We start from the raw sequence: 16852 nt of genomic DNA, 5'->3' as shown, positions 1-16852 counted from the left end.
AAAAAAAAAAAAAAAAATCTGCTTCTTCGAATTGGACTTAGTCAATCCAATTACTTTTTGACCTCCAGGTGTGGACAACGGTCAGGATATTCCTAGAGACCTTCTGGTGTCCATCTACGGAAGAATCCAGAAGTGGGAACTGAGGACCAACGACGACCACGTGTCTCAGGTGCAGGCGGTGGAGAGGATGGTTGTCGGCAAGAAACCCGTAAGAGCCTCCCATCTGGCGCCTTGGACCTCGATATGCCGTCTGCTCTTTTTGAACGATTAAAAAACGATTCACAGGTACTGTCGCTGCCTCACCGTCGATTGGTGTGCTGCTGCCAGCTGTTCGAGGTTCCCGACCCGAACCGAGCCCAGAGGAGCGGCGTTCACCAAAGAGAGGTCTTTCTGTTCAACGACCTGCTGATGGTAAGACCACCATTAAAGCACACCCAATTTTTTTGTATATAAGAAAAGTTTGACTTGTGGGTTTTTTTGGGGGGGTTTTTTGTGAGTGCTTGTATTTTTTGCATTTTTTCGTCACAGCCGGAGGAGCTTCTCCCACGAGAGATAAAAGGCAGCGGTTTATCCCCCGTAATGCCAAGCTGCCTTTACACAAGATGTCGTTAAGCCGCAAAGTTTGACTTTCTGTTACAGGAAATGCAAATATGTCTCTCTTGATGTGTTTGCGGGCCAACTAGACCCATTTTAGTGCAAAAAAAAAAAAGAAATCTGCTTAGTTTAAAGGCAACAGGATATTGACTTTTTATTGTTTGTATACAAATAGTTATCTTGGTTCCACAATGCAAGTTCTCAAAGTTCTTCCTCTACCTTTTCAGGTGACTAAGATCTTCCAAAAGAAGAAAGCCTCCGTGACGTACAGTTTCCGACAATCATTCCCTCTGGTGGACATGCAGGTGCACACTTTCCAGAATACTTGTAAGAGCCTCTATTTTTTTAAAACCCCATCTTCAACCTCAATCGTACACTTTTAGACAGACCATCTAATGACAAATATTACAATATTTTTATTAATTTTAATTCAACATTTATTATTTATTTTTTATTATTAAGGGTTATGAAATATTATTTGAAGATTAAAAGTATTTTTAAAAATACAAATATTTTTGCCTCAACATTTATTATTTATTTTAATTTTTTTATTATTAAGGCTTATTAAATATTGTTTGAATATTAAAAGTATTTTTTAAAATACAAATAATTTTCCTCAAGAAAACGGCTCATTTTTGATTGACACAGTCGAAGAGCTATTTAACCTTCCTTTTATGTCGCGAGTCAAATTGAGATCATTTGAAGTGCTTTTTACCGCCGATAGACACCGAGCCTGACTTCAACCGTAAGAAGATTTGATTTAGTGATGGAATATGATTTCAAACAGAGTTGCATGAATTAAACAAATACAGCATCAATATTTAATACGCCGTTTCGTACGGGAAAAGTTGCGCCCCGAGGTTGACAAGATCTTTTAAGGATGTTACGTGGCTGCTTCCAACCCAGCTTGTTTCTTGTCGTGTCGCCCAGATTACCCTCACGGCATCAGGCTGACGTCGGCCAATCCCGGGGGCGAGAGGAAGGTCCTGATCGTGTTCACCGCGCCGAGCCAGCAAGACCGTGCTCGCTTCACCTCGGATTTGAGAGAGAGCGTGGCCGAGGTGCAGGACATGGAGAAATATCGTGTGGAGTGTAAGTGACTATTTTTTTATTTATTTTTTTTTAAATTGCTAAATCATTTCGGCTAACCGTGTTGTCTTCTCTTAAACGAAGCCGAGCTTGAGAAGCAGAAAGGCGTGATGCGTCCCGCCGCGATGATCGCAGGCGGGCCGGGTAGCGGGGCAGGACCCGTAGGACCCGTGAAGAGCGAGGCGGTGAACGGCACCCTGGGTCGGCCTAGCCTGGACGACACGTACGCGTCGGTGGACGGACTCAAACGCACGGCGCTCAGCTCTTCGCTCAGAGACTTGTCGGATAGCGGTCAGAGAAACTTCCAAACTAAGAAAATGACTTTACTCTTTGTTCCGAAAATGTTATGCAGTCAATCAAAATTAGGGATGTTGTTCCATATTATTAAAGGGGAATTCATTTTTTTTTTTATATCCAATAATCTATGCACCTTTGTGATCACCCCTAAAACGTTTGACTTTTGTTTCATTCTGATTGGCCGACAGGGAAGCGAGGTCGTCGGAACAGCGTGGGCTCATTGGACAGCACAATGGAAGTGAGTATGATGTCATAAAAAAGTCAAAAGGAATAAAAACTCCACTTAATGGCGCATGAATGACATTTTTATGAATGAAAATTGTGCCTGTCCCGTCAGGGCTCCATCATCAGCAGCCCACAGCCGCACCAGCAATACCACCCCGGAGCTATGCTGGCCTACAGCCCCATGATGGCCCCCTCGTCACCAGCAGCTTACCGGCCGCACCGCCCTACTCAGAGCCCCGGTACGGGGGTGGGCGGTGGGCCGGGGCTCTGTCACAACCAGAGCGGGCCGAGCCCGTCCCCGCTCACGAGCGGGGGCGTGGCTGGGGCCGGCGCAGGGATGGCGATGGGGGTCGGGCCGGGCGGCGGCGGCCGGCTGGGGAACTTTTTTGGCAGTCGCAGAGGGAAAGTTCCCGGTCCCCTGACGATGACATCACCGACACCGCAGTGCCCCCCGAGTCCCCTTATGATATCGTCCCCGCCTCATTACCCCGCCCCCGAGCCTCCCGTCGCCCACCCGTCCTCCCCTTCCCCATGCCCCTCCCCATCGGCCAACCTCGGCCAGTCGGACCCGGGCGGCATTGGAGGCACGGGGCCGTCCAAGCTCCAGGCTTTGCACGCCCAGTATTGCCACGGCAACAGTGGGGCAGGCGTGGGCAGCGGGCACCAGCCGCAACAGACCCCGCCGCCGCCTTACCACCATCATCACCGATACCACATGCAAAGCGCCCCGCCGCACCACCCCCTCATGCACAGGGTGTCGCTCCCGCGGCGCCAGGTCCCATCTGGCTGCGCCCAGTCCCACATGCAGCATCATCAGCGGATCCAGCAGGCCGCCGCCCAGCACCAGCGCTACAACGCGGCCTCGGGTTTCATCACGCCCCCTCCCCTATCCCCGCACTCGCCGCTCACTCCGACCACGCCGCACGGACTATACCGGCCGGGCGGCGGAGGCAAGTTGCCCCTCACCATCTCGCACTCGCAGCCCCACCCGCACGCCCACTCTCACAACCACGCCGTCCACTCCCCGCTAAGCCCCTCCCCCGCCAACTCGCCCTCCACCCACTTCATCTTCTCCGCCCCACCGCCTCAGACCCCGTCGGCCCGCCTGGTCTCCCAGACTCTGCAGCAGCCCTACGCTCCGCAATACCCGCCTCTTTCCTCCATCCCGCCCCCTCCCCCGCACTCACCGTTGCCGCCCCCGTCCGCCACGCCCCTCTCCCCGCACCCGGGGGCCGGCGGCGGGCAGGGACCCAAGTCCAAACCGGTCAGTCGCATCAGCACCGTTGTGTGAGGAGTCGGCGAGCCCTCGTCGTCCACCGGGGGGCGACGTCACACCTCGTCGCCGGACAACGAGCGGCGGTATTCAGAGGGAGAAGGAGGAGGCGCCAAGGGCACGTGCAGATGTATCAAAGCGGCCGCCTGGTTAGACGAGGAGAAATGAGAATAGGGAAAAGGAAATTACTGAGCCTTTGTTACTTTCATGTCAACTTTCCCTGCGGCTAGAGCCACATATCGCTCCGGCCCTGTGCTCAATGATTGCACGTGGCTAACATCTGAAAACCTCAATGCAGGGCAGGGCGGGGCGGCCGAGGGGGGGGGGGTTTATTTAGTTTGGTGCATTTTGTGTCTTTGATCGACAGCCACGCATGACTCGGGCGATCGATGCCGAGTGTAAAGAGTGGAAGGAGATTTTGGTTTCATCGTCTTGTTTGTTTTTACCTCTGTGCTTTGTAAAAATGTCGTTATGGCTCACAGGGTTTCTGCGCTCTCCTTCTTATGGATGGGAATTGTCATTGAATTCTTCACTACGATACACACATTTTTGTGGATATCAAAATAGAAAGACATAGGTCAAGATGACAAGACCAACACTGAAGAAGAAGACAAAGGTCAAGAGAAGATGATAAAAACAAGAATTGTGACAAACATTGAGCCAAACCAACCAAGCGAAACAAACATCAAGTCAAACGGCGAGACCAACGTCTGACGTCATGATGTAAACAATATATAATGTATCAAATATTCCAAAGGTATGCAAAAGCATATTGATGTATTCGTGTTTTTTTTTTGTATGAAATACTCCGTGTTGCCAAGGAAGGAGATTAAGCTATCATCATGAGGCCAAACAGGGTGGATTCTGGAAAACAGAGTCTCTTTTTTTTTTTTTTTTTCTACGCAATTGGCTTGTCACTCATTGAATATAGTTAGAATACTAATCCTGCATATTAGGTCCAAATGTGGTATTGTTATGCAAAATGCATATTGTATTTAATGTATTTAACGGCGGGTTGAGTTTAAACACCTTAATATGACATTCTAGAAAAATAGTGGGTCCTCATTATGATCGGTGGCACCACTAAAATGTTTGCAAATTAAAAAAAGATTCATATGGAATTTATTATATTTATTTTATTCAACAATTGGTGGATAAAATATAATTAAATAATTATTCATAGTGTAGTTACAAAATGAGATTAAATTGTTTTATCATGAAACTGATTTTAGATCATTTGGTTAATTATAATTATATAATTTGTACAGTTTGAAAATAGATTTCAAATACTTTTCTATTATTTTATTCAAATTAACTATTTTTATAATTTGGTCAAATGTGATTATAATCAGTAAAGTCAGATGTAAAAATGTCAATCAGTAAAAATGCCTAAATATGTAGTTGTTTTTTTTTTATGAAATATTTGACATATTTTACACTTTAACTTGGTCCATCCCTCCCTTTTTAAAAATCATCATCAAACTGGAGTACGATAGCAACGCGTGCTCACCAAACGCGGCTCATTCACAGAATCCGAACAAGAATTTTGGAGAACAAGGTGCCTTCTGACAGGAGGATGGTAAAAAATAGGAATCATTTCACACCACACCACATTTCAAAGATATTTAAGACTTTTGGGGAGGAAGCTGGATCTAAACACTTTTCTATTTTTTTGTTGTTGTTGTTGCACTTATGCAAATGTGTCGCCTTTGTGTGTGCATGTGAAGTGTACAGTGTGCGTTGGGTGCATGTGGCCGTACGTGAAGTTCTTCAGGGTTCTGACGAGCGCATTTCAACTTGATTATTTGCCATGCGTTGTGATGGCATTTCTCTGGGCCACCTTCTACTTTTTCCCCCAAAAAAAAAAAAACACCGTTCTTCTTTTTAAAGGCAGGGCTAGGCTAAGAAAATATTTATTTTTCGACTTGATGACTTGACTTTTCACTGAACATGTCACATGACTTGATGACTCGAAATGACTTTACCCGACCTGATGAAATGCACCACAATCGCACTGTACCACTTGCGCCACAACTTAGATCTGCTTTTAGCTGGTCTAAATCTAAGTCAACTTTCTGTCACCAAATTGTCAGATGCACCAGGGACTTGTAATAAATAAATGTCAACAAATTCCCAAACATTTGTCTGCAAAAATAGGGCCACAAGTGTCTTTAAACTGAACACGTCATGGACCTGATGATGACTTATATGTCACATAGCTCGATGATGACATCCAATGTCTTCACACTGAACATATCGCAACGACTTGATGTCCTCAAGTGTCTTCACAACCAACATATGCTCAGATTCCGATTTGAATAAAGTCACGATGATTTTGTGACGTGCAGGTCATCACGTTGGGAAGCCATCTTGCCGTTTCAGCGTGGCTGTGGGATTTTTTGCACTGGCGGGCTTGTCTAACGCTAACATTTAAGTATTTCCGCTGACATGTTTGATTTTGCATCGATTGAGCGTTCCCTTGAAAGCAATCAAAAGGAAATAAAAAAATGTGTTTGTTTTTTTAAAGTGTGCAGCACATCGTTGTATGAAAACACACACAAAAATAGAGGCATGACGCTCTCTCGGCCCAGCTCTTCTCTCCATTATTGCTGTGCATGTTCTTATTTATTCTTACAGTATCTGCACTGAATGGAACTTTGTATTATAAGCCACAATGTACATAAAGACATGTTGTATTCAATAAAAAGCAGCGACAGCGACATTTTCATTTTACAGGACATCTTTTTCTGACTGCTGCTGCTGGTAAAACAGGGATTATTGTTTTTTTGTTTTGTTTTTTAAAGAAAATTCATTGACAAATGTTGTCTGTGCTTCCTGTGCTGAGGTAGTACGTGTACAATTGGACCAGTAGTGTCAAATACTGTACGTGTCCACAGAGATTACATTATTTTAAAGATTTAGCCATGTATAGAAATATATTACTTGTAACTTTGTTTTGGACAGCATTGCAGAGACAAAAAGTGGAAATATTTATTGCTCTGAACTTATAAAAATCTGTTCATGTTGATGGAAGGATGACTTGTGTCGTCTTTTTTTTGTTGTTGTTGTACAATTGACACTCACATTTATATACGCACTTGAGTTTTTAATTAGCGATCAATCTGAAAATGAAAGTACCGATAGAAAAACCCGCACAAGCACAAAGAGAACATGCGAGATGCACACAGGAAAGCCGGAGCCCAGATTCAAACCCAGAACCTGTGCAACTCTTCTAGGGTTTCAAATTAGGGTTAGGGTTTCAAACTATGGCTTCAATTTAGGGTTAGAATTTCAAACTATGATTTAAAACTAGGGTTAGGGTTTCAAACTAGGGTTAGGGTTCCAAACTAGGGTTTTAAATTATGGTCAGGGTTTCAAACTAGAGGTTTAAATTAGGGTTAGGGTTTCAAATTAAGGTTTAAAACTATGGCTAGGGTTTCAAACTAGGGTTCAATATTAGGGGTTATGTCATGTCCCTAATTGACCCTGTGACCCAGTGAGTGTGGGCGTGGCTACACACCTGTGTGCAATCCATAAATGGCAGCAGCTCATTCAAAAGGAAGATCACATGCAAGCCAAACCAAATTCACGTCTCTACGTTATATTTGTCTTCTGTCTTTATCCGGCTGCACCATTGCGCCAACAGTTAGAATTTTAAACTAGGGTTTCAAACTGGGATTTTGGTTTCAAACTAGGGTTTTAAATTAGGGTTGGGGTTTCAAACTAGGATTTAAAACTACGGTTAGGGTTTGAAACTAGGGTTTCAAACTAAGGTTAAGATTCTAAACTATCGTTTCAAAGTATGCTTTAAAGCTAGGGTTAGGATTTTAAACTAGGGTTTTAAACAAAGGTTAGGTTTTCCAACTAGGATATGAAAATAGGGTTAAGGTTTCAACTATCTAAGCATGGCAATGTCGAAATGATAATATAGCAATATTTTCCAAAATCGATTGAATCCACATTGTTTAAAAGGGGACTTAATGTAATTCTCCTTTTAATCGTACATTGTCTATTATTTATCGGCATCTAGTGGTGGATTATTAGAATGCAGTGTTCTCATTCAAAGCGCGTGCATTTTGACACAGAGCAAAAAAACACGTCGCAAGCCAACCAGTCTTCAGCAGAGATGCAAGAAAAGTGTCATCACAAACGATTTCAAATATTCCCAAAAGTGACGAGGTGCATTCATGCTTATAGGCAGTTATCTAGCAAATTTGCGATTCCTTGTTGCTCCTCTTTGAGCTTCCATAGTCGAATGATGGCGGAAACCTTCGGACTTTGTTCATATTTAAGATTTGGTTAGGAATTTATGCTCGCAATGGGTTAGCTTCAGGAAGAATGTTCATTTGTATAAAAGAATGCGTCACGAACAGGATTCGAACCTGTGCGGGGAAACCCCATTGGATTTCGAGTCCAACGCCTTAACCTCTCGGCCACCGTGACTACAGGCATTCAAAGCAAGGTAAACGCAAATTTTATCTTATAATTATTTTGACCGGTTATGGATTTAATGTTAGACAAAGGTATGTGTGAAACAGGACACTTTTAATGGTTGCGCATTACTGACAATGGTCAGCTATTATACCAACGTGTCCACTGCGACTCTAACCAAAGCTCGAGTGACGTATAAAAACGTCTGTACTCTCTTTTCCAACTTGCATCTCAAGAATTTTAGGAAAGCGGTTTGATCACCCCATGACATCTTTGTCTTTCCTTTTTAAACCTAATTCAATCAAATCGGGTAACATTTGTTTTCTCATAATTATCCTGAATGCAACATGACTGGAACATTTTAATTGGCTACTGAACCTCAAGCCCCGCCTCTTTTTGGTAGGGGTTGACTTGCCCTCCGTTGTATTTCGCCGTAAACAAACTTGACCGGTCGCAAGCTAAAATGATCAATTGGAAGGTAATCGATTCAGACGTGTCACATCAAAAACGATATGTCATTGAATGCTGTTTTTTCTTTTGCTCGTCTCCGAGTTATTTATCCGTATTTTTTCTTTTTACAAAAAGCCTATATTGCGTGCTGTCGCTAGCGTCATGCTAATGCTAAGTTGCTGATATGCACAGTCTTGTTCTGCTGCCACAACTGTTGACATATAATTTAGCTTTATTCCGTGTGGGGGAATTTATAGTGTTTATTGCTTTTAAGCTCACACATGTATACGCGTGATGGCTGATGAACAGCTGCCTCGCTCACAAAGACAAGAGCTCACATGACATGTTTAACTTCCCACCGACCGTATATGGTCCTGGAATGCTATATGGCACCGATGTCAAACTCAAGGCCCGGGGGCCAGATACGGCCCGCCACATCATTTTATGTGGCCCGCGAAGACAAATTGTGCATCAAATTCGTGTGTCATTACTAGAATTGCAAATTGTCGTCACTTTTAATGTTTATATATATATATATTATATATATATATATATATATATATATATATGACCAGTTTTTACTCGTCTGATTTGAAAACGAGTTATTTGTAGCTTTTATGAGGTGCTCATAATGGCCCTCCAAAAGAAACTATGACTACAATACGGCCCGCAAAAAAAAAAACGAGTTTGACACCCCTGCTATCTGGATTATGAAGAGAGTTAGTCGTATACATTTAACAAAACATTTTGGTATATCGTCTCTTTCGTCTTCACAATTACCTAAATGCATATTCAACATGAAATTAATATTTCACCAGCTACTGGTTAGCTAAATGCTTAAATTAATCTTAGTTGTCTCTGTGGGTTTGAAAGTGATAAAAGTTTGGATATTGTAGTCGTGAGAGAGTAGTAGCGTGTATTCCCATAATTTCTTTCAGTCCTCAGTGTTGACACTGCCTTTTACTTTGCAGGCTTTGGACAACGTACCCGTACTCTTGTACATCTTAGCTCTGAAGACATTAATCCTATGTTTGGGCTTTGCTGGGGTGAAGATCTACCAGAGTAAGAAAGCAGAGGCAGCTCTCAAGCAGCAGCAGGCGGAGAGGAGGAAGTTGGCCCAGAGGGCACAGGAGCTTATTGATCATTTGAAGGAAGACTGAGATGAGATGCTAAATGCTGGTAATTACAGTTCATGTGACAATTCTAGTTAAAAGTGGGCTACACGCAAAATGACAATTGAAATAGATTCCCGTGTTTCTACTACCATGGCTAATGTCGTGTTACAATGTTTTGTAGTATCACATATTACCAGTAGAGGGCAACAAAGTAGCACCAGTCATCCAGGCTAATTTAAAACAGATTATAATAGAAGATAAAATGAAGCTCATCTTTTTTATTTCACTTTCTAGGGCCGAGCAGAACATCACATGACCCGACCGAAACACAAATTGCCGACCGTGATTATGCCGCTGTGTCAGACGAGAAATTGCACAACACAATGTATTTATTGAATTTTGTAACATGTATCTTTTGAAATGAAATGGATAAAATATTGTTCCACATACAGTATTACACATGGCTGGATATTTTCTTAAGTTTGATGTATTGCACATTTTAAGATGTGCAACATCTGATTATTCACAAGGCTCTTCGTTCTATTCTTCAAAAGAGAATTTTTGGCCATTTGGAAGTAGCTGTAATGTAGCTCTGTTTCCCAACCTTTGAGGAAAGTACAAAGGTCAGAGTGCGTTTGCAGGTTGCATTCAAGTGACTTTAATTCATACACGCTGTACAACCGTGAAACATCATTCAGAAAAAAAGCCACACCCAGGTGGTGTATTAACTTTGCAGCGTTCTGCACCCTTATGCTAACGTGACCTTGGCGGGCCAGCATGAATACGTACCGGGATGCATCGTCTTGACAACACAAATTAGCGTTCCGGATCAGTCCTCGGCGAGCAGACACGATGGCAGACACGATGCGAGTCGAGATCGAACGGCGAATCGTTTTTTCGTTTGAAAGCGACTAGTTTTCTGCAGTGCAGATTGGACAAATGGAGTCATCAGTCCACAAGTGTCCGCGTGTCCTTTAGGTGAACGAGTGGGCCCAAACTCTGTTGGCAGTCGATCGTTGCGGGTTGGAGTGTGCTGTGGCCTAACGTTGGTTGGCCAACGTGATGTGTCCAGAGAAGTACATCTGTCAGACAAAAAAAGTCAAATGTAAAAAAAAAAAAAAATGCAGAGGAGTGCTTGTAAATATTTGTGACAAATGCTATTTATAGTCAGTTTGGGGAGTGCAAAATATTTTATTGTTCCCGGGCGGGTGTAATGTAAAAAAAAAAAAAAAATTGATTGATTACAACGATAAGAGTTTAAAAACTGCATAATTTTCATTTGCTAATTGTAATGTTTAATTTGTGAATTAATATACAAATTTGTTTTATTTATTGTTTTAAATCATTTCCAGAGCAACATTCCAATTTTTGCGAGGAACACCTATTTTGTAGAAAATCGACACTGGCTCGTATGCAATTCACGACCATCAGTTGAATTTGTGCGAATTATTCCAATCGCGAAAAGCGTGAATTCTTAGCTGGACCGTAGTAGTAAACTCGAAACATACCTGTTGACTCCACTTGGAGGTGAGACTGGCCAGTCTTGTTTCTGAGGGCTTGACATGGTAACGTAACCATCCCGAGGCAACAAGCAGGAGCTGCGGCTGACCTGCGGTGACATCATCATGTAACCGACGCCCTCCCCTTCACGCCATTCGCCAGCAGGGGGCTGCTTCCTCATGTCCATGTAGCGATCGGGCTCGGGCGAGGCCATGCTAGGCGAGCTGAGAGGAGATTGAGGTTCCGATCCGTTGGGTTGTTGGTACCGCGTTGGGTCTGTCTGAGCGTCCGGGTTTTTCTTCTCTCTGTATTTGGGTCGACAGCGTTTGGGGACCAGGAGCGGATTGTGGTTGGAAGTGGGCGACCGGCTGAAATCCGGAAGCGCCCGCAGCGCTCGGACCGTATCCCGAACCGCTTCGTGAATGTGCTGCGCTGTCAAAGCAGAGGAGGGAGGCAGGGTCACGCTCCGGCGGTGAAGCAGCAAGTGGTCAAATGTCAACGCCAAGCTCATTAGCACCTTGGTCTCTCGCTTCAAACCAGAGCTCTCCTGGACCGACCGGTGCCGAGCGGCCGAGCTCCAGGAAAAAGGAGTCCTCCAAGTGGCCGAAGCGGCGCACGGTGAGCAGAGGTATCGTAACCGAGGGCAAATCGCTGCACGCGCTCACTCGGATCAGGAGGAGAGAGGTGGCGGTGAGGCAGAGGCGGAGCTCACCTGCCAAAGACTTTGAGCGACCAAGACCTCGCGGATTCACCGAGACGGGCCAAACCTTCGAGAAAACATCCATTATATAGTTTCAATGCTATACGTTAAGTAAGAAATCATTTGTGAGTGTAAATTGTAGTTCCAGGTTCAACCTCTGTTGCTTGTTTTTGTGTGGAAAACCGTTCCAAAACATGGGAGCATTTGACAGGAAGTCTTTTGGCAGAAAAAAAAAAAAAAAAGTCAAACTGATCAAACCTCTTTGAAGAATCCCGCAGGTGGCAAAGTGCAATAGCCGTCGTCCTCATCATCACACGCCTGATCTTCATCTCTATGCTCCTCCATCAGTTTTTTGATGGAAAGGTACCAGGCTTCTTGATCCTGCCGGCTGTCCGCCACCAGGACCATCGTCTGGTCTTGAGCATACAGCGCCACTGTGAGGCCTTTTTTCAAACTACCCAGGTAGCCCACACCAATGCAGGACCTCAGGTAAATCACCCTGGGGGAGATCATTTGAATTTTCAAATGCAAAATGCAAACATTGTAACTTACAATAAATTGGTATGATGGATTCGCTGTGAGAAAAATGCGATGAGAACAAACCCTTGCTTGCTCGGCCCAAACGAGGCATATTTCCCAGATGACTTCTCCATTGTTGCAAACTTCTCCAGGGACTTGTACCACTCAAGTCGACTCGGTCCGGTGTGACTTCCTGCTCTGAGGACAAAATATCTTCTGTGGTCCCTTTCAAGCTTGCCCAGGTAACCTTGTTTCACTATATCGCTGTGCTGCCCTGAGAAAGTCACGAGCGCGCTGACCAAATGGATGGAAGTCTGGCTGCTGAAGAAGAATTCCTCGTACGAATCAAAAGGGGTCGGTTGTACCCCGACGTGATCTCTTACTGGTATCTGACAGTCACTGTAGGAGGCTTTGGTCGCCATACGGGTTTGCTCTGAGCCAGAAGCCCTCCTGTTGTCACCGTCATCCATCTCCTTCATATCCAGACGGAATCCTGTACAAATTGTTAGCGGAAGATAACTTGTGAGCAAAACAGCACAATGCTTACATGAGTCTTCTGGTAAACTTTACATCAATAGACCCAAAGCTTTTTCTAATGCAGTTTTTTTTATTATTATTCAATGACAACAGTGGAATCCTACTTGTGAGTGGATTATAATAGATGCAATAGCATGCATAATAGCATAATAGCATGCAAAACTTTTGAAAAATTAAACTCACTTTTTTTTGTGCTTCTCAATTACCTGACAAACTTTGTAATAATATTTTTTTTTTTTTTAAAAAGAGCAGTGACCTAGGGATATTTTGACAGCAAATTCAACATAAACCGATAATTCACGAAAGTGTTTTGGCCATAACTAGCTAATGAGTAATGGCTAACAAGTTAGCTAACCTTTACGCGAAACTGCTAGGCCAAAACTCACCTGATTCGAATAGTTAGAAACATCTATGAATATCTTTGTTTTCGTTTCATTTGTAGCTGTATCTCAAAGGAGGATTTTACGCAGACATTTGACTTTTACGCACCAACGGGTCTCAATCACGGTCAGGTGTATCAAAGCGCTAATCAGCGGGGGATTCTTGTTCTTTGACGGATTTAAACGCATCTGTGGTGTAATAGCGCCCTCTGCAGTCTGAATGGCAGTTTTACCTATGTATGGAGTATATTGACGCACGGTCGTTCAACTCAGCACTTTGTAAAAAAAAAAAAAATAATAATTCATATACATATAAAAATAGGAAACATCTCATTTGGTTTGTCCGTAACTATGTTCTTGGCATAGATAGATGAATAAAGGAAGTGGAGTTGCTTTTGGTTACAAAGGAGGATGTTCATGACCAAATACTTGCAAAAAGCAGGTTTGCATCACATCATGATGTAATATTTCTCATATCACCACCAAACTACTTTCTCTGTCTGCACGATGCGAAGATGTCTCTCCTCTTACGCATCTTCTCTCATGTGTTCTGCTGGGTCACCCTTTGTCAGGTCCTACAAGCGGCTGCTGCAGGACTGGTTGGCACGATTACACTCTGGACCGCCAGATTATTGCTTCAACATGCTTGGTTTACTTATCGACTGTCCTGTTTCAGTAAGCCTCATGCGGATTCTTGGCTGATAGGTCACTTAGGTCAGGTAAGTCACACCTTTATATGCAGATAAATTATTAGTGATCAAATGTTTCTACAACTGAGCTTTCTGTGTATCAGATGCAAAGTACAGAGGAAGGTCTCCTGCAAGTGGATGAATTAGTGCAGAGATATAAACATTCCTGCAGCTGGTTCCTCGGACCCTTCTATCATCTGGTTCGACTATTTCACCCAGACTATGTCAAACCTCTGCTAATGGCACCTGGTAATGTAACATCTTCACTCTGTTTTTTATGATGTGGTGAAATATAATATTCACCCTGCAACATTGTCTTTTTCCTTTGATGCAGCAAGTATCACGATAAAAGATGAGCTCATTTATGGTCATCTTCGTCCATGGCTTGGTGAGTCAAAAATGAAGAAGCAAAATCAACATGTTGTAAGATACAAGTTGCTGTGAGGTCGTTTAACATTGCAAAACACGCGGGGAGATATCAAGGTGTGTAATGGTCCTTATTGATGAGGGAGAAACACAAGAATATATTTTTTCCTGAAATAGTTTTCTCAAAAGCCCGATCGGAACGCAGAAGAGAATATTTTGGAAACAAAATATATTCTCGGTCAAAGTGAAAAAAAGCAGTGAAGAAGGGGAAAAAAAGATTTCTCTACAAGAAAATCTGAAATATTTCATAATAATGAATCAAGCCAGATGACACAAATATGGATTCACTTGCACTTTTCTCTCAGGGGAAAGTCTATTACTCAGCAATGGGAAGGGATGGTCCCGCAGGAGACGTCTTCTGACCCCCGCCTTTCATTTCGACATATTGAAGAACTACATTTCAACATTTAACACTTCAGCAGATGCCATGCATGTAAGACTAAAATCAATATCTTTCTTCCTTTCCTCATTCCAGCCATATATAATTCCAGTCAGAACAATTTGACACATTTGACAATTTGAAATTATGCGTCCCACAGGATAAATGGCGACGTCTAGCGGCAGAGGGCAGCACTACAGTCGAAATATTTGACCACGTGACTCTGATGACGTTAGACAGTTTACTGAAATGTGCCTTCAGCTACAGTAGCAACTGTCAAGAGTAAGAACGTGCCACCATCCTGTTCCGTTGACCTTTTTTTAGTTTGGTTTGAGACACATCCCGCCATTTTCGATGCAGGTCAAGCAGTGAGTACGTGTCAGCCATAGTGGAGCTGAGTGATCAAATAATAGGGCGTCGCCAAAATATCCTGCACCACTGGGATTGGATTTATTGGAGGACACAAGAGGGGGAACGTTTTAAGAGAGCTTTAAACATTGTGCACAGGTAATAAACAGTGCAACTGTCCGGTAGAAGGAATTCCGGGTTGACGTCATTGATCATGTGACATAATCACTCGTATAGTTTTACAAGAAAAGTGGTTCAGAAGCGCCGCGCCCTCATCAACCAGTCCTTGTCTGGTTCCACTTCAACATCTCAGAGGAAAAAGGATTTTGTGGACATCATTTTGCTGTCCAAGGTTTGAGACACTTCATCATGATTTCATTCATTCCCCTCGAAAATAATTGCAATAAAGAGGTCATATATGAGTTTTACTTCATCTTTTGAAAATGAGATTAATCTTTCCATTTTCATTGTGTACTAGCAACATTGATGTTGTCGAATAAAGAAAAGAGCATTTCACCATTGCATCAAACATCACAGGATGAAGACGGACGTGGCTTAACAGACGAAGAAATCGAAGCGGAGGCCAACACCTTCATGTTTGCAGGTGAGACTGTCAGAAGATGTCGTTTGACGATTAATCGTTCCTTTCTACCAACCACAGTCGTGTTTCCCCCCCCCACAGGTCATGACACCACGGCCAGTGCCATTTGCTGGACGCTTTATAATTTAGCACGCCACACACAATGTCAAGAAAAATGTAGGAAGGAGGTTCTGGAGCTTATGCAGGAGCGTGAAGGACATGGAATCGAGTGGTCAGAAAAGACACAACTACGTTCTACTTTAAAAGCCTTTGTCATTTACATGCATGTTTTAATCCTCAGGGATGATCTGTCCAACCTTCCTTTCACCACCATGTGCATCAGGGAGGCACTGAGGTTACACTCGCCGGTTCAAGCCGTAACCAGGAAGTACACCCAAGACATGCCACTGCCGGGGAACCGGACAGTACCAAAGGGTGAGACAATCGGGGGACTTGAGAGTGACCAGGTATATGAAAATATTTTTCATGAATCCACCCACAGGTGCCATCTGTTTAGTCAGCATTTATGGGACACACCATAATCCTGCAGTATGGACGAATCCACATGTAAGAAACAAAATACACATCTTTTTTTTTTTTTTTTATGACTGTTAGTACCAGTTTTGGGCTCTCTCCCATAGGAGTTCGATCCTCAGCGTTTTGAACCAAACAACCAAGAAGGCCGCTCTTCCCACGCTTTTATTCCATTTTCCTCAGGCCCCAGGTGCTGCCTGTTCCTTTTCTCAGCTAAATCTGAGAAAGTCAGTTTTGTGTTAACAAGATGTGTTTTTGTTGTTGACAGAAACTGCATCGGTCAGAAATTTGCACTCGCAGAGCTTCGTGTTGTTGTGTCACTGACCCTGCTCAGGTTTCGTTTGACACCGGGGGTGAACCCCGAGCTTGGATCCAGTGAGGTTCGCCGTCTACCCCAACTGGTGCTGAGAGCAGAGGGCGGCCTCTGGCTGCAGCTGGAACCGCTGACACCATCCAATATGGAGGCAGAATCGGATACATGATGCTCCTTTGATGCATTGCTTGCCAAAATGGGTGTCCATGTCAGTCATGTAAATGCAAATAAATTGTTTCAAAAATAAAATACAAGCACAGGTGGAAAAAGAGAAAAAGACCACTACAAAATGTTCACATTGTCTTCTGATGTTATTCATTGGTACATAAGTACTGACAACATAAATGCCAAATATTACAAATATTATGAATAATGATTTATTTATTTGGAGCGTTTGTTAGAAAAAGGAAATGAACGAGATTTTGATCTCTGTGTTTTGGCATGTGAAGAAATTGACAATAAAGCAGAGTGAC

General features: G+C 43.4%; 4 protein-coding genes and 1 non-coding gene across 10 annotated transcripts in view; 3 read left to right on the top strand and 2 right to left on the bottom strand.

Moving 5' to 3' along the window:
* Window positions 1–3584, top strand: part of LOC147062845 (IQ motif and SEC7 domain-containing protein 1-like) — a 33162-nt gene extending 29578 nt beyond the window's left edge. For both annotated transcript variants that reach the window (XM_085923135.1, XM_085923145.1), the window contains 7 exons: window positions 69–208; window positions 286–411; window positions 822–921; window positions 1525–1686; window positions 1768–1974; window positions 2169–2218; window positions 2318–3584. In XM_085923135.1, coding sequence (XP_085779261.1) covers window positions 69–208; window positions 286–411; window positions 822–921; window positions 1525–1686; window positions 1768–1974; window positions 2169–2218; window positions 2318–3496 — 1964 coding nt within the window. In that variant the 3' untranslated portion in view covers window positions 3497–3584. The remainder of the gene's footprint in view (window positions 1–68; window positions 209–285; window positions 412–821; window positions 922–1524; window positions 1687–1767; window positions 1975–2168; window positions 2219–2317) is intronic.
* A 4255-nt stretch (window positions 3585–7839) lies between these two features.
* trnas-cga (transfer RNA serine (anticodon CGA)) lies at window positions 7840–7921 on the bottom strand. Its single transcript has one exon. It is a non-coding gene; the product is annotated as a tRNA-Ser (tRNA).
* Window positions 7922–8102: 181 nt separating this feature from the next.
* Window positions 8103–9931, top strand: smim11 (small integral membrane protein 11). The gene is made up of 3 exons (XM_085916680.1): window positions 8103–8387; window positions 9331–9538; window positions 9769–9931. Exons 1-2 carry the CDS (start codon window positions 8373–8375, stop codon window positions 9517–9519), a joined length of 204 nt encoding a protein of 67 aa, XP_085772806.1. The 5' UTR covers window positions 8103–8372; the 3' UTR covers window positions 9520–9538; window positions 9769–9931.
* Window positions 9932–10116: 185 nt separating this feature from the next.
* LOC147062842 (uncharacterized) lies at window positions 10117–13326 on the bottom strand. Of its 4 annotated transcripts, none has more exons than XM_085916651.1 (6): window positions 13220–13326; window positions 12278–12686; window positions 11933–12173; window positions 11492–11741; window positions 10983–11406; window positions 10117–10556 (listed from the first exon to the last, which is right to left on the bottom strand). In XM_085916651.1, exons 2-6 carry the CDS (start codon window positions 12670–12672, stop codon window positions 10304–10306), a joined length of 1563 nt encoding a protein of 520 aa, XP_085772777.1. In that variant the 5' UTR covers window positions 12673–12686; window positions 13220–13326; the 3' UTR covers window positions 10117–10303. The 4 variants fall into 4 exon arrangements, with proteins under 4 accessions (XP_085772777.1, XP_085772768.1, XP_085772793.1 ...); XM_085916642.1 differs by having other exon boundaries at window positions 13117–13284; XM_085916667.1 differs by having other exon boundaries at window positions 11687–11741; window positions 13117–13284.
* cyp4f3 (cytochrome P450, family 4, subfamily F, polypeptide 3) lies at window positions 13063–16675 on the top strand. Of its 2 annotated transcripts, XM_085916631.1 has the most exons (13): window positions 13071–13829; window positions 13904–14048; window positions 14134–14187; window positions 14531–14658; window positions 14765–14886; window positions 14965–15111; window positions 15190–15304; window positions 15490–15556; window positions 15635–15764; window positions 15834–15967; window positions 16035–16099; window positions 16174–16256; window positions 16335–16675. In XM_085916631.1, exons 1-13 carry the CDS (start codon window positions 13626–13628, stop codon window positions 16546–16548), a joined length of 1608 nt encoding a protein of 535 aa, XP_085772757.1. In that variant the 5' UTR covers window positions 13071–13625; the 3' UTR covers window positions 16549–16675. The 2 variants fall into 2 exon arrangements, with proteins under 2 accessions (XP_085772748.1, XP_085772757.1); XM_085916622.1 differs by having other exon boundaries at window positions 13063–13829; window positions 15635–15967.
* Window positions 16676–16852: the final 177 nt, after the last annotated feature.

This window comes from Syngnathus leptorhynchus, chromosome 1, assembly GCF_054491065.1.
Source record: "Syngnathus leptorhynchus isolate UIUO chromosome 1, UIUO_Slep, whole genome shotgun sequence".
NCBI lineage: Eukaryota > Metazoa > Chordata > Actinopteri > Syngnathiformes > Syngnathidae > Syngnathus > Syngnathus leptorhynchus.
The sequence above is the reverse complement of the archived record's forward strand: the minus strand, read 5'-3'. Positions and strand labels throughout refer to the sequence as shown.

Coding starts and splice junctions, on each gene's coding strand:
- LOC147062842 (XM_085916651.1), bottom strand. CDS start 12,672: ATGAAGGAGATGGATGACGGTGACAACAGGAGGGCTTCTGGCTCAGAG. Junction 11,742..11,932: donor CTGCGGGATTCTTCAAAGAG/GTTTGATCAGTT, acceptor GTTTTCTCGAAG/GTTTGGCCCGTCTCGGTGAA. Junction 11,407..11,491: donor GTTTGAAGCGAGAGACCAAG/GTGCTAATGAGC, acceptor CTGCTTTGACAG/CGCAGCACATTCACGAAGCG.
- cyp4f3 (XM_085916622.1), top strand. CDS start 13,626: ATGTCTCTCCTCTTACGCATCTTCTCTCATGTGTTCTGCTGGGTCACC. Junction 15,968..16,034: donor GAACCGGACAGTACCAAAGG/GTGAGACAATCG, acceptor ATCCACCCACAG/GTGCCATCTGTTTAGTCAGC. Junction 16,257..16,334: donor CCATTTTCCTCAGGCCCCAG/GTGCTGCCTGTT, acceptor TGTTGTTGACAG/AAACTGCATCGGTCAGAAAT.